General features: G+C 32.0%; 1 protein-coding gene across 3 annotated transcripts in view; it reads left to right on the top strand.

Moving 5' to 3' along the window:
• The window catches only part of UBR1 (ubiquitin protein ligase E3 component n-recognin 1), a 108,204-nt gene that overhangs the window by 55,775 nt on the left and 36,257 nt on the right, over window positions 1–16,172 (top strand). For all 3 annotated transcript variants that reach the window (XM_016144950.2, XM_016144948.2, XM_016144949.2), the window contains exons 22-30: window positions 2,026–2,150; window positions 4,100–4,152; window positions 5,226–5,328; window positions 5,797–5,845; window positions 6,241–6,395; window positions 8,920–9,019; window positions 9,589–9,698; window positions 11,801–11,887; window positions 12,819–13,000. In XM_016144950.2, coding sequence (XP_016000436.1) covers window positions 2,026–2,150; window positions 4,100–4,152; window positions 5,226–5,328; window positions 5,797–5,845; window positions 6,241–6,395; window positions 8,920–9,019; window positions 9,589–9,698; window positions 11,801–11,887; window positions 12,819–13,000 — 964 coding nt within the window. The remainder of the gene's footprint in view (window positions 1–2,025; window positions 2,151–4,099; window positions 4,153–5,225; window positions 5,329–5,796; window positions 5,846–6,240; window positions 6,396–8,919; window positions 9,020–9,588; window positions 9,699–11,800; window positions 11,888–12,818; window positions 13,001–16,172) is intronic.

Raw genomic sequence — 16,172 nt, 5'->3', positions numbered from 1 at the left:
GTGACTAATACGATTAATGTGTTTAGAAACCCAGCTTTAAAAGAGCACATCTATCTTCATTTTTCAATATCTGATTCACAATTGTTTTGACTCTTATAGTTAGAAGTGTAGATGAAAAATACCTATATATTGAGTGCTAATAATTTTATATGTATATATATATATGAAATTTCAACGTAACATAGGTCTAAGTAACATACACTTTCATTGTGTCAGTCTGTTGTTTTTTCATGAAAATATTGGCCATACTTTTACTTTAGTATATTCTATGTTATATTCTCTGTTAGAGATTTTACCAGCTAGGTAAAAGTCCTTGACTTCTCATTCTGGCTCTTGTTTCTTACTGTAGCAGACTCTCCTTTGTATTAATATTTCCTAGTGGAAATTCTAGCCACTAGTTTACTTGTTTGTCAGAAGGCTAGTTGTAAACTAGCTGCTTATCTAAGCTGAAAGTGTGGTAAGCCTTCATTACTAAGTGAGATATAAATCTTTCAGGTATAAACTCTTTTTGTCTAGAATATTCCATAGGAAACTGATGGGAAAGAAATGGAGAAAATCTGCAAAAATGTATAAAAGATTTGAAGTTAAATGATATACTTTATTAAATTATAAAACTTTGATAACTTTTGTATTCTTAAAATACTATATGAAGAATCCTATATAGTACTATACTATATTTTTGCTGTTTTCTCTTTTTACTATTATTTTTATTGTTTTATGTTTTTACTATTTTATTATTATTTCTATTTTACTTTTGCTGTGTTCACTCAAGTTGTTTTGAGTTTTCCTGTATGTGATTTGAATTTTAGTTAAGACTTGCTATATTCCTTAAATTCATCAATTTCAGGAGTCAACCTTATAAAATATGTATATACATATAAATGTGTGTATATATATATATGTATATATGTGAGTATATGTGTATGTGTATATGTGAGTGAGTATGAGTGTGTGTGTGTGTGTGTGTGTGTGTGTGTGTGTGTGTAGCCTCTGATTTTTGCAATGGGAAAAAGAAACAAAGTAGGAAAAGATCAAGATTAGGAATCAGAAGATCTAGTCTTCTCCTGGCTATCAGCTGTTAGGAGCATGCCATTTATATTATTTAGGTCTCAGATTCTTGATTTGTAAAATGTGAAGATAATCTACATGATCTCTAAGGTTCCTTCTAGCACTAAACTTCTAGAGGATATTGTTTTTGGTGGGAAAAAAAATTAGAACATTACAAAGTGCTTTACAAATATAAAGAAGAATGAGTCTTGACAATGATTTCATTAACAAAAAGTCATTCTTTGTCTAATTTGTAGAATTTATCAAGTCTGTTAGGCAAAGGACCTTGTTGTAGATGTCATAGGACTCTGTACATATGTTGTACTATTGAAAATCAGAGGTGATGTAGGGCCAGATATTGTAAGCCTTCTTGTGGCAATGAAAATTAAATGCTGTTAACACCAGTGACATTCCTGTAGTTAATTTAGCTATTTTTCCCCTACATTTGGCAGTTTATTGAAATGGAAAATGGAAATCTGGTCATGTGGGCATTTTAACAACAGTGTCATTTCTGATACATATTACTGTTTTGTCATCTAACCCATGAAAACATTATTAAGTATTTAGTTTTTCAGTTTTTGTTTTGTTCTTTCTTAAATAACAAGTAAAGACAAAGTTGAGGAAGATCTTGAAAGCTGTTGTTCAGCACTCACCACTGCTCATTCAATGCCATCTGCCTTGTTTTCTGGATTAGAAACACATGCTACTTTGAGGGTCCTTGTTTATAATGTGTGAGAGAGTGTGTGTGCGTGTGTGTGTGTAAGAAAGTCAAGTGGAGGCCTGTGTTTTTCAGATCTCTTCATTTTTCTTCATCTTTTAACAAATAGACTTGTGTTATTCAGATTTAGAAACATGTCTGGATAATTTTCGGTCCTTCTTTCATAGACTTAATTTAATGCAATATTCTGTGTATAGTGCTCCTGGTGGGACAAGATTTAAATAGCAATTAATTGTTTTACTTTTTATTGTTTATATTAGGAGAGCGATATGTACCTGGAGTGGGAAATGTGACCAAAGAAGAGGTCACAATGAGAGAAATTATTCACTTGCTTTGTATTGAACCCATGCCACACAGTGCCATTGCCAAAAATTTACCTGAGAATGTAAGACCAATTTTATTTTTTACTCCTTTTACGTCGGCAAAGGATAGTTGTTGTTTTCTTTTTCTCTGATTAGAAGCTACTTCAAAGTTTTAGTTAAGAAAATTTGGCAAATTTTTTATATGTAAAACTGTTACCATTCATTTTTTTAGTAGTATAAACTTTAAGTCTGGGCTTTTGGGCATTGGGAAACATTTTAGAAACATTCTGGCTAATTAGGAGAATTTTTAGAGCAAGAAACTCCCTGACTTTTTGTTTACTTTCACATAAGATTTCTCTAAAGGAAAAGTGAGCTCCCTGAAACACTGAGATTATTTGGTTAGTGTGTTAGTCGAAGTCTTCTGAAAAGCAAATGTCACAATAAAAACATTTAAGACTTTATTAGGAACAATGCCTATGAGAGAAAATGGTGAGGAAGCTAGGAAAAGCTGGCGGGGGGTGGAGGGGGTGAGGGGGATGGGGGGGGATGGGGCGGAGCCATCAGACCGTGACTCAAGTATGACTCCAGGTGAAGGAGGGAGGGGAGAAGGTTAAGTGATGCATCCTAGACTGCTGGCTAGCCTAATCAAAGTTGGATGTCTTTCCATGTCTCCAAGAGTGAGCCTGCATTAGTACCTCTGTTTTAACTGGAGGTCTGCGGGGTACATTCCCATGGGTGATATTTATGTTTTTATATATACAGATATTTAAATAATAGTCCTAAAGATTATGAGTCTCATATTTTTTCTCCTGAGATTTAACTATGAATTAGAATACTATGATTCTTAAAAGAGAATTAGATTTACCTGTACTATCAGGGGTTTCCAGAGAAGTAGAATAGAGATAGACTTTGACTATTGTTTGTTTTCCCTGCTAATTCTATTTCCATTCATTGTTTTAAAAAATGAATTTATTTTCCAATTACAGTTGACTTATTATATTAGTTTCAGGTGTACAACATAGATTAAACATTGCTATACCTTACAAAGTGACCATTCCATAAGTCTAGTTTCAGTTTCATTGTTAACTGATTCTTAAATCGTAACCATTTGGCATATCACTTTCATAATTTTTGTATATCTATTCACCAATTTTATAATTATGAATACCTTTTAAAATCAATTTACTTATAGTTTCCTTAACATCTTTATAAGCAATAATAGCAGTGAAATAGTAGGCTTAATGTTCTGGATTATTTTTTTACAACTACACATGAAAATAAGGGAATAACTATTCAGAATTTTAAAACTACATAATTGTGTGCCACTAAAGTAATTTCACATACTGCTAGTGATAGGCATATCATACTTTGCAAAAAATAAAATTCTTTAGTGCATACCCTAACGTTTTACTGCCTACACCAAGTACATTATTTTAAAAAGGAGTCTAAATTTTTTAATTTTTATAGGACTCTATGATCTTAGTTTAGTATTTTGACTAGATTCTTATCCTGATTTTAAATGACCTTATTAAAAAAAATCCTTGTTCAAAGAAAAGTTCAAGTCAATCAGAAAAAAAAAATATTGTAATTGTAAAAGCCAGAATACATTTGGACATCTGCATATGTGTTTTGCTGTACATCCTATTTATTTTGTTACTTGGTTTAGGGGTTAGTACATCATGGGCATGTGCTTAAATGATGTGGATAATGAATATACTACATAAAGAAAAGTTCTTTTTCTTTGAACTATTGGTAATGTGTGGTTTGTGTGTGTGTACATGCATGTGAGGACAAACTTCGATAAAATTTTTTCCTTAAGCAATTTATACATAGGTCATAACCTTTGTTAAGAATTTGATATCACCAAACAAAGCTAATTGGGTTTAGACCAAATTTTTTATATCAAAAATTGATCTTTTTTATTGTATGCAAAGTGCTTCAGGAATGTTGCCGAAAATGTATTTCAGTTCACAATAAGATAAGAAAAAATTATTACATGAAAGTAAAAATGACAAAAATATTATTTCAACAGGAAAATAATGAAACTGGCTTAGAGAATGTCATAAACAAAGTAGCCACATTTAAGTAAGTACTTTATGTTTATTCTGAGAGTTAGAGATATTTGTTCTTATGCTTTGGATACTTTGTAGAAGCTCTGAAGTTCTTGCCTGCACTCCCAAGAACAGGATGAAGTTCAGATTAGAAGAACAAGGAACACACAGTAGGCACTTAGTATTTGTTTGTTGAAGAAATGAATATTTTTGGCAAATGAATGGGAAATATCCATTTGTGATATTAGGTGATTTAGATAGTGACAAAGAAACTTTTCCACTAGTCTTTTTCCCATCAACTAAGCCATGACTACAACTATTCTATTAATTTTTATTTTACATACTAATTTTAGACTTTTATTTAGTAGGTTTAAAACAGTATTTTACAGTCCTTTGATTCTTTGAGATATATAAAATGGAAATAAGATTTTAAGTGGATTAATTCTTGAAATTTAAAAAATTGATGCTGGCAGTGAATTTCTACTTGTCATAGTATTATATTTATAGATAAATTACTAGTTTCAAATAGCTTTCAAAATAGAAGGTAGCTTTTTTAATGCACTAATAATGTTAATGAAACATTTCACTATATAATTAAATAGAAACCAAAAGCTATTTGAATGTATAGAGCAAATATGGTGTACTCCTTTTGGCCTTGGTGCTTTTCCTTATAGTGCAGTATAGAGGATTCAACACTGTATCTTCATCTACAATTTGCTGAGGATATGATGTCTCACTACCATTTTAGATTTGATCTTAGATAATGCAGTATCTTTTAGTTAACAGGTAACCTTTAGGCTTCAGAGGCTAATAAAGAAGCCTTCGGGCTTTAAGAAGGGCATTGGATGAGTTATATGTAGTATAAAATAAACTTCCTCAGATTTGTGTAATTATGTAATTATGACATGTAGCTCAGGACTTTAAGCTTACAGTGTAGGTCTTTAGTTTTACTGTTGGAATGAAATTTATCATTTCAGTTTAAGCAAACCGAATGAGATATAATAGCTTTCTTTAGATTTTGACTTTTAGATTAGTTTTTAGGTTCTTATTTCGTAGTCTGTACTTTCAGAACACTGTAGTTCATCTCTGTATTTTCTGTTTATTTAGGAAACCAGGTGTGTCAGGTCATGGAGTTTATGAACTGAAAGACGAATCATTGAAAGACTTCAATATGTACTTTTATCATTACTCCAAAACACAACATAGCAAGGTAGGAAAGGTATCCTTCAGAAAATAAACCTCAAATGCTTTATGCTTTCTAACTCCACTGAAAAATTCCTTATTTTTCTGTAGTGTCATACTGGTTCCTTAGTAAAGACCATTATCTCACCCAAAAAATTAAAATTGAATCACTAATTGTTATCTAGTAAATAGACAATATTTACATTTTCTCCATTATATCAAAAATAGACACTAGCTAAATATTGCTGACTGAATGGGAACTAAATTCTTGAAGAGGGATATTACCAATCTGTTTTGCAGTGGCCTTACCTCGGACAGCCATTTTGTTTCTGGAACAAAGTAGCATTTTGAATACCCATTTTAGTATATAAAATATTTAGGTAGGTTGGTGGATCTTACCTGCCTGCTTCAAAGTATTCCATTTGTTTCATGCTTGTCAAGCAGTGTATTTAAAGATAGACCTTTTTTTTTTTTTTTTTTAAATATATATATATAGGCTGAACATATGCAGAAGAAAAGGAGAAAACAAGAAAACAAAGACGAAGGTAAAAAGTGAGATTCTGAATTGACTCATTTTGACCATTTTCTGTGGTTTTGTTATCAGCCAAGCATATAGTGTTTTATTGTTTATTGAGAGTGGGCGACTACTGGAAATGCAAAGAATCTTTTGTTTTCTGTACACATATTAAGATATGGCCTATGTCAGTGATGATAGGATTTTAAATTTATAGCAAATGGAATTTATTTTGGGTGATTGATAGAGTGACTTACATTTCCCTTGTCGTTGATGTTTTCAGTGCTTTAAAGGTAACAGAAATTATATGTTGTTTTTGCATGTAATATATGATTTTGACATTTGAAATTTAGCATGTAGGATAATCCAGATAAATAAAGATGTACCTGTTTGTCTCTTCTACTATCCATCTCCTACCCACTATAGCATTACCACCACCACCACCTCCTGAATTCTGCCCTGCTTTCAGCAAAGTGGTCAATCTTCTAAATTGTGATATCATGATGTACATTCTCAGGACCATATTTGAATGGGCATTAGACACAGATTCTAACTTGTGGACTGAAGGGATGCTCCAGATGGTACGTATACCTTAAATATTTTCTCACCTCATAGAGTTCATGGGGGTCTGAAGAAGATCCCTGGTCTAACTTTCTAACTTTAGTCAGAACCACAACTAGAGCACCTGAGACCTGGGGGTCATTAAAAACAGCCTAGGTGTGATACAGATTTCCTTAGTGACTATATTCTCATGTTTTTAGCATCCTTACTCTTGTCATTCATTCATATATTTATTTGTTTCATTTCATTTTTTTAAAATGGCTGCTCTTCCTAATAATCAATGGCATGTTACTATTGCATCATAATTTTCTGTATTTTTTATTTCACTTGTATTATGAGGAGACAGTATAATAAAGATTTGAAGACAGACAGGTCTAGGCTTGAATCTTGGGTTAGCCCCAGTTCCTGTTTAGGAGGAAAAAATCATTTCCCCATTGGTAAAATAGGTATAACTATAATTATTTCAAAGAATTGTTATGAGAATTAGATCATTAAGTGGAAGCAGCTATTTTATCTTGATACTGTTACAGAGAAATTATTCAATGTCACCTTTGTTAGCTATAACTGAATATTTACTTAGCACCTGCCTAACTAAATTTTCTTTTTTCCTTGGCCGTTGTTGGGCTAGAGGATAAATGCTGCCATACTGTATGTGTATCTCAATTTTTGTTATAACAGTGGAAAATGCATGCAGTAAAAAATTTCACACCATAGCTATATTTGCAATCAAAAGTTAAAATTTCTCTCCCTGCTCCCCAGTGCTCTGCCTAGGAGATAAGCACTATTAAAGGTTTGTATCTTCTGGAAATCATTCCACATTAGTGCATATAGGTCTACCTCATTCTTAATAGCTGCATATAACTAGTCTCCTGTAAATAGACATTTAGATTGTTTTTAGGTCTTTGTATAGCAAAGAACACTAAAATAAACATTCTTGTACAAATATCTTTGCATACTTGAGTGTATCTATTATACTAATTCCTAGCAGTGGGTCTGTCCCTTTACATTTTTGATAGATATTGTCAAATTGGCCTCCAAAAATTGGCCATCGATTTACTTTTCTATCAGCAGGGTGGTGGAAAGTCCTGTTTCCCAGCACTTTTGCCAGTTCTTTATTTTACTAAATGTTAAATTTTTGGCTATTCTAATAGGTAAAAAGTAGGATGATGATATTTAAACCCCCTTTTATTTTTTTTTTATTTTTAACATTTTTTTATGTTTATTGGGGTAACGTTGGTTAATACAATTATATAATTTTCAGGTGTACATTATAATTTGACATCTATATATTCTATTGTGTGATTACCACCCAGAGTCCAATTTCCTTTAACTACCATATATTTGATCGCCTTTACCCACTTCACCCTCCCCCAACTCCTCTATATTTGACTCCCTTGACCATGTCTACCCTCTTCCCTCCTCTACCCTTTGGTAACCACTAGTCCATTGTCCATGTCCCTGAATCTCTCTTTGTCCTGTTCATTTGTTGCTTTTAAGTTTATATCCCCCATATGAGTGATATGTGATTTTCAACTTTTTCAGTTGGACTTATTTCGCTTAGCATGATTATCTCGAGGTCCATCCATGTTGTTGCAAATGGCAGTATTTCATCTCTTCTTATGGCTGAGTAATATTCCATTGTATATATGTACAGCTTCTTTAGCCAATCATCTATCATAAGACATTTCAGTTTCTTCCATGTCCTAGCCACCGTGAATAATGCTACTATGAACATTGGTGTGCAAATATCTTTTCAAATATGAGTTTTCAAGTCTTTGGGGTATATACCCAGTAGAGGGATTGCCGGATGATATGGTAGATCAATTCTTAATTTTTTAAGGAACCTCCATACTGTTTTCCATAGTGACTATACCAATTTGCAGTCCTACTAGCAGTGTATGAGGGTTCCTTTTTCTCCACATCCTCTCCAGCATTTGTTATTACTTGTTCCGTTGATTATAGTTATTCTTATAGGTGTGAGAAGGTATCTCATGGTGGTTTTGATTTGCATTTCCCTAATAGCTAGCGAAGTTGAGAATCTTTTCATATATTTGTTGGTCATTTATTTGTCTTCTAGGGAGAAGTGTCTGTTCAGGTCCTCTGCTCATTTTTTGATTGGATCATTTCGTTGTTGTTATTGAGTCGTATGAGTTCTTTGTATATTTTGGATATTAGGCCCTTATTGAAGGTGTTGCTTGCAAATATATTTTCCCATTCAGATGGTTCTCTCTTTACCTTCTTGACAATTTCTTTTGCTGAGCAGAAGCTTTTTAGTTTAATGTAGTCCCATTCATTTATTTTTGCTTTTCCCTTGCCTTTGAGGTCAAATTCATAAAATCATCTTTTAAGTTCAAAGTCCTTGTCAACCCATGTTTCTTTAATTTTAAGTGAAATTGAAGATTTCTCATATGCGTTTTTAGCATTTCTTTCATAATCTTTATCCATTTTTTGCCTGTCAGATTGCTTATTTTTATATCTCCATTTAAAATATATTTACCTAAAGAAGCACTGTTTTAAAGATCTTCTCATGTTTTTCTCCTTTAGGCATTTCATATTCTGGCATTGGGCTTACTAGAAGAAAAGCAACAGCTTCAGAAAGCTCCTGAAGAAGAAGTGACATTTGACTTTTATCATAAGGCATCAAGTATGTTTTAGTCTGAGTGAATGATAATGTGTTCAATTTTCACTGTTTTCAACCTGGAAGAACAAGATAAGTTTAGATTAGATTTTTATTAAGTGCTACCTGATTAAGAATTTTTTCAAAGCAAATTCCAGGTATATTGATTATAAAACCAAGAAGAGAAAAGCATCTCATTTTCTATTTACACACTGTATTTTTTAGATCTCTTAAGACATCATAAACCTATTCAGTTTGTTGATATATCAGTTCCCACTTTCATATTTTTGGAGCTTTGGTTTTCATTTTACTAGACAGTGAGCCATGTGGAGGAAAGGCAAGAGACAGATAATTAAGGGTAGCTTTCACTTTGCAGCCCCAGGAGAAAATGTATAAGAGGGAAAGTAATTCAAGTTTTTCAAGTTTTAGTACTTAGTGCTTCATGTAATTGCAGATTCTTCATTGAAAAATTAATGTAGTTAAGGGATCAATTGCAAACTCTGGTTTTCAATGTGAATAACATTAACTATAAATTATAATTTATGTATAATTATGAAGATATATATTTATGACATGTAATTTTTGTGTTTAAAAAGGATTAGGAAGTTCAGTCATGAATGCTCAGAATATACAAATGCTTTTGGAAAAACTCAAAGGAATTCCCCAGTTAGAAGGCCAAAAGGACATGATAACATGGATACTACAGGTAAACCTGAAAAAGAAACTGATTATATCTTTGTTTAATTATTTAAGAATTCTCTCTTGCCTCTAAAATTATATCACTATATTTTTTCACTTGTCAGGTCATTTACTACTGATTTTCATGCTAGCTCCTGTATTTTCATGTTAGTAATTCTATTTTTCTCATGTTTTAGTGGAGGAATTAAAATGAATTCATTTGTGTTATTATTCGGTTGGACATATTAAATGTGTATTACTTGTTGTGCTTATTTCTAGACTCCAAACAAGGCAGATAAGGTGCTTGCTATCATGCAGCGTAGGTATTACTTGAGATAACAGACAATAAACAAGAAAATACCAGGATAATTCAGTAAATGAATGGGGGTAACTTTAGATTGGTAATCAGAAAAAGCCTCTCTTAGGAGGTGACATTGGAACTGAATGACATGAAACCAGTCTTACAAGAATCTGGAAGAGTACTCTGGAAAGAGGGAATAGCAAAGCAAAAGATCTAAGGTGGCCAGAAAGGCCATCCTGATTGGCATACAGTGATGGGGAAGGAGAGAAAGGTAGGCAGCAAGGTCAGAGGGGCTGCCAGGATCCAGGCCATATAGAATGTTACAGGTCAGAATAAAGTGATAAATTTTATTTTTGAGTTCAGTGGGAAGCCATTGAAGGGTTTTAAGTGACATTCTATATTTTTACTAGATCACTTTATCTGTTGTGGGGTAAATGGATTATAGGGACAAGAGTAAAATCAAGGAAACCATGAGAAGACTGTTGTAGTAATCCTGGTGAGAAATGAACGTAACCTTGACTAGGATGCGAATGGAGAGAAGCTGGACTGATTTGATGGTATAATCAGGTATAATTTGATGGTAGAATCTATAGAAGTAGCTGATAGATTTAATGAATGGGGATAAAGAGAGTCAAGTTGTCAAAGATGACTCCTAGATTTGGAGCTTGAACTATTGGGTGGATGGCCGTGCCTTTGGGGAGAAGTGAATAAAGGTTAGGAAGTGAGGCCAGAAATGTTACTTTAATTGAAAACCCTACACTTGTAAACAAGAAGTCAAGGTTGTGTAGTTTCCCTTCACTGTATTTATTAAAATATCCTGATGTTATCAGCTAGTTACTGTTTGGTTATTGGACTATAGATTGGTTATTTTCCACATTCGTATCAGTTAGAGATCTTTGTACTGATTTGTATTTCAACAAGTCAGCCCTTTTTATTATTTAGAGACAGTTCTTACGCAAACTTAATTGGACATGTAACTAAGATAATGATGTTAAGATTTCCATTAACGTAGATTTCATGAATATTTAGTATTTGTGTTAATTTACCAACATAATCATTTAAAAATAGAAAAGTAGTTAACTATTCTACTTTATTAAGAAAGTAATTTGAACTGTCATTTAGTACAACATTTATATCCTACAGACATGTTTTTATTAATTGGGAGATCTAATCCTGAAAATTCAGTTTCTAAAATACCACAGTTCATTGTTGAAATATACAAAAAGCACAAGTGTCTGCTCTTAGAAACATTAGGTATTTTATCCAAATGCTTAATATGACTTTGTGTTGTAAGTTCCTTGTGGGAGGTTTTTCCACATGAGACTGAGGCTCCTTCAAAATATCAATACGTTCTTGGAAATACAATCATATTGCCGAAACCTTGGTATTTGTTAAAAAGAATGATATAAGTGTTGTTGAAACATCTCCAAAGATAAAGTGAAAAAGGAAGATAGGAAACTGTACATATAGCAGAAGCGCTTTTTATGAAACTGTATTTAAATATAAAGACTTAAAATATTTTTATTTTCCCTGGCAAAAGCAGAGGTATGGTCACACCTGCAGACTGTATCAGTTGATTTTGCTACCTATAACAACCTCCTCAGCTGGATGCTAATCGACTAGGAGAGGTGTTTGTCATAGTCAAGAGTCACTTTGTGTGTATGCACGCACATGCATGTGTGTGTATCTATACACACATGTATACCTATATACATATAAAAATAGTTTAAGTCAAAGACATTTGGAGACATCATGGAAAAATCAGGTTAATAAAGTTTTCTATTTCTTATCAATTGAATCTTCTTTTATCATTTCATTTGTTTTTTCAGATGTTTGACACAGTGAAGCGATTAAGAGAAAAATCTTGTTTAATTGTAGCAACTACTTCAGGATCAGAATCTATTAAGAATGATGAGGTAATAACATTATGATAATGGTGACATTTATCTCTGTCTTTGAGTTTTGCTAGTATAGGGGAGCTGCTTATTTTTGTTAGAAGGAACCTCTTGTAAAGTATGTGAGATGTCTGTCTTCCTTTGTTCATTGCGTTTCTGTGCTGTAGGGGTTAGTGGTACTCAACATGTAGTTATCCAATATAAGACATGTATTTTTCAAAAATCAGAGGAAATTAATGTGCAATAGAGTTCTATTGGAAATAACCATATTAATTTTATATCTGAAATTGGGATATGTCTTAACAATTAATGGCTCCTTATAACTTAATTAGCAGCATTCTCAGTGATATCTTAGACTCAGTGAAATAAAGTAATATCGAGGTCATTGATTTCCATAATATAATGAATCAAGTTTTGATGTTTTAATCTTAAAATTATTAGAATATTATTACTTATGGTTATTAACTATCCTTCCCAAAAGGAGAACAGTGGGCTTAAGTGTTAGAATAAACAATAAAGATTCCAGTACATCTCATTAATATTGCTAAAATTCTCAGTTTTAACAATGCATCTAGAAGCAACTGTTAGGCATTATCAAGCTAGCCTGACTTGATTAAATATCAGTGATTAAATGATTTCAACAAATGATTTAAAGTTTTCATTTTATTAATTTTTTCTTATTGTACTTGCATTGAGTATAAAAGACAATTTATTAGATTTTTAAAGTTCTTGGCCTTTATGTTAAATTATTGAAATAACCAAAGAAGCAATTAGTTGTGTGATGTGATAGAACCTGTATGCTAATTCTGAGGCATCAGATTGCATCTAGGCTTAAGGGGTAGTGTAATCAATTTTATCAGACTCTTACTCTAGGAAATTTTGCCTGAATGATCAGTATATGTAAATTGTAACAATGGCTCTTACCTAATTTTTGTGGTTTCTTAATACCCAGATTACTCATGACAAAGAAAAAGCAGAACGAAAAAGAAAAGCTGAAGCTGCTAGGCTGCATCGCCAGAAGATCATGGCTCAGATGTCTGCCTTACAGAAAAACTTCATTGAAACTCACAAACTCATGTATGACAGTACATCAGAAATGTCTGGGAAAGAAGACTCTATTATGGAGGAAGAGAGGTAAAACTAACTAAAATTTAGCAACTCAATTTTTTTTTTTTTGAGGAAAAATTACATATTCAATCTAAGTAATGTTTTCCCAAAATATATTTTATAGTGAGAGAAATTACACTATTTTTAAGGTAGGAAGGGGACAGTGAAGGCTCTAAGGTACTTATTGAATATAATTTTATGTTGATGAATAGTTCAGGTGCTCCATAAAGTTTGTTGGGAACCTTTTTTTCTCAAAAAGCTGAGAAGATGGGAACAGAAAAAATAGAAATCAATGGTTATATACTGTTATATACATGAGATTTTTTAGATACACATTTGTATATCAGTTCATATATTCTATTTTATGATTTCTGATAAAAGTTACTGTAATTTACAGATTCAAAAAATCCTTCTCAAAAAGGTGGTTTATATTAGGTGGTTTCTTTTTTTCTTAAAGAGAAAGAAGATAGTGCATATAGTTACAATCTTTGATATCCCATTGCAATGGGAATCAGTAAATCTGATTTTCTGATTCCTAACTGTGGTATGCCCTTGGGGAGTTCGTTTAACATTCTGAGAGCCATGGTTTGTTGGCTGTTATATAGGTACAATGAGAAAAGGGAGGAGGCAAAATAATAGTACTTTGAAAGGCATTCCAATATAAAATATTGAAAATACTTCCTATGCTTGTTTTTAAAACAAGCCTTTGCTGCTCTTTAAAGCAATGTGTGTTGTGGATACTTTTAGGAAATTGTACTTTTGCAATAATAATAAAAACTTTATATAGTATGTCTGTAATCCTGAAGCTGAGTATGCTAACAAAAACTACAAAGAATAAATACTATATATGTTAAAGACTGAAAAAAAAGATATCCAGGTAAGCTATTTTTGATTGGCTATAGTAATAAAACTAGAAATTAATTCAAAACTTAGCAATGAGCAAAAAGTCCCAACCCTCAAATATTACATATTAATAATGTACCATTTAGAAAGTAATGAAAAAGAGACTACTGTATATTTATCCAAACAATAAGATGCAAGCAAAAGTGCATTGAGAGTTAAGTAATACCTTTAATGCTTTTGTTATTTATTTTTATTGCCTGATTGATTACACACATAAAATTATGAATGTGTTCTCATTGAAAAACAATTCAAATAATTGTCCATCCTCTATATTCCTGATCTTTCTCCACAGACAACCATTGCTATAAATAACTGTTATTCTAGACCTCTTCCTTTGCATTTATAAACATGTGTACATAAAAAAATGAGTCTTGTTCTGTTTTTTTAGTGATTTATTTTTATTTTACTATACCTTTTGTTTTGCAGCTTGCTTTTCCACTCTATGTCTTATAAATTTTTTCATGTCAGTATACATAGATCTATAGTGTGGATTCTACATTATTCTTTATGACTGCTGCATAGTATATCCCACAGTGTGAATACACATACACACACAATATTTTATTTATCAAATTCTGGACATTTAAGTAGTTTTCCCCTTATTTTCCAATTTTCCCTTATTAGAAAAGATTTTTTTGTGTGATCCTTATACAATTGTATAAGTGCTTCTCAAGGATGAAATCAAATAAGTGAAAGGGCTGGGTCATTATTACTTAAAATTTTAATAGATACTGCCCCATTGTCCACAGTGTATGAGAGTGCCTGTTTTCTTCATTCTCAGCAATACTTAATACTATCAGTACCTGAAAATATTAGATATAATCAAAATTATAAATTTGTACCTGTCTGAGTTTCCCTAATTACTAGTTAGTACTAGGTCAAACATCTTTTCATATGATTGTTCGCTAGCCTATTACATTTTGTCTTCTGGAAATGCCTGTTGTTATCCTTTGCCCATCTCTATTTGGTGCTTTATTGATTTGTAGCAGTCCTTTAAAATTGTGGATACTAAACTTTGTTGCATGTTTCTTATGTTTTATCCATATGTCTTTAACATTAATTATGAACTTTAGCCATAGAGAAGTGTTTCAGTGTTGATAAAGACAGACTTACTCATATTTTTTAATTGTAACTTTTTGTATCAATTTAAGCAGACTTTTCCTATCCCAGGGTCACAAATATATTCTTACATTTTTTTAAAAAACAAAATTTTAATTACACAGTTATATTAATACATTTTTTTAAAACTCAAATGTTAGAGCTGAAGTTCCATTTCAGCTTGGCCCAAATGCTGGATCCCCTTTCTGCCCTTTCTCAGAGATACTCTGGTTATAAGTTCTATCAGAATTTTTACTATGTTATCACATACAAATATATGTATCCATAGAAATCACATACTGTCATTTAGCCTTTTGTTTTATTTGCATAAATGGTATTATGTGCATATCATTCTTTAACTTCCCATTTTCACTCAATAGTGTGTCTTAGAAATCTATATATGTGCTTACATATAAAGCGTTTCTCAGTTTTTCTCAGTCTCGGCATTTGGGCAGCAATTCTTTTTCATGTTCTGTGAATTGCAGGACATTCAGCATCTCTGGCCCCTCATCCACTAAATTCCAGTAGTGTCCCTTAGTCCTCATGATAACTAAAAAGTAAACCTACCCACACATTGATGAATGCCTAGAAGGTTGTACCACACCTAGCTGAGACCTACCTTTTAAAAACTGTGTAGTATTCTGTATTATGTAATTTTATTCATATTGACAGTGAAAATTTAAGTTATTTCCAGTTTTTTGAATGATCTAGGACATTTCAGGGAGTTTCTTGCACAGAGAGGTGGCAGTATTGTAGAGTAGTTCAGAATGTGGCCTCTGAAGTGAGGTCACTTGTATCAAATCATGGTTCTGCTCCTTCCTAGTGATGGAGTCATTAAGTAAGTCTGTTCTCATCTCTAGGCCTCAGTTTCTTCATCTGAAAAATGGAGGTAACAATAATAACCTACCTCATGGGATTATTTGAAAGATTAAATGGGTTAAAATAATGTAAAGTATTTGAAAGAGTGCCTCACATCAAAATCAGTGCTTTATAAATATTTGTTATTATTTATTGTATTATTGTACACATTGATTGTAAGAATTGCTGAATTATTAAAGTGTTGTTTTTTTTTTTATTTTAATAGCTTTCAAAATAGAAACTTAAATGCCTAATAAGAGGGAATGGATAAACCATTATGGCACATATAGTAGGAGTACTGTGCAGCTATTTAAAAATAATGTTTCTGAAGAAATTTAAT

This window comes from Rousettus aegyptiacus, unplaced genomic scaffold (genome assembly GCF_014176215.1).
Source record: "Rousettus aegyptiacus isolate mRouAeg1 unplaced genomic scaffold, mRouAeg1.p scaffold_m13_p_3, whole genome shotgun sequence".
In the NCBI taxonomy this organism is placed as follows: domain Eukaryota; kingdom Metazoa; phylum Chordata; class Mammalia; order Chiroptera; family Pteropodidae; genus Rousettus; species Rousettus aegyptiacus.
Note: the sequence above shows the minus strand (reverse complement) of the source record. Positions and strands in the feature narration are given on the sequence as shown.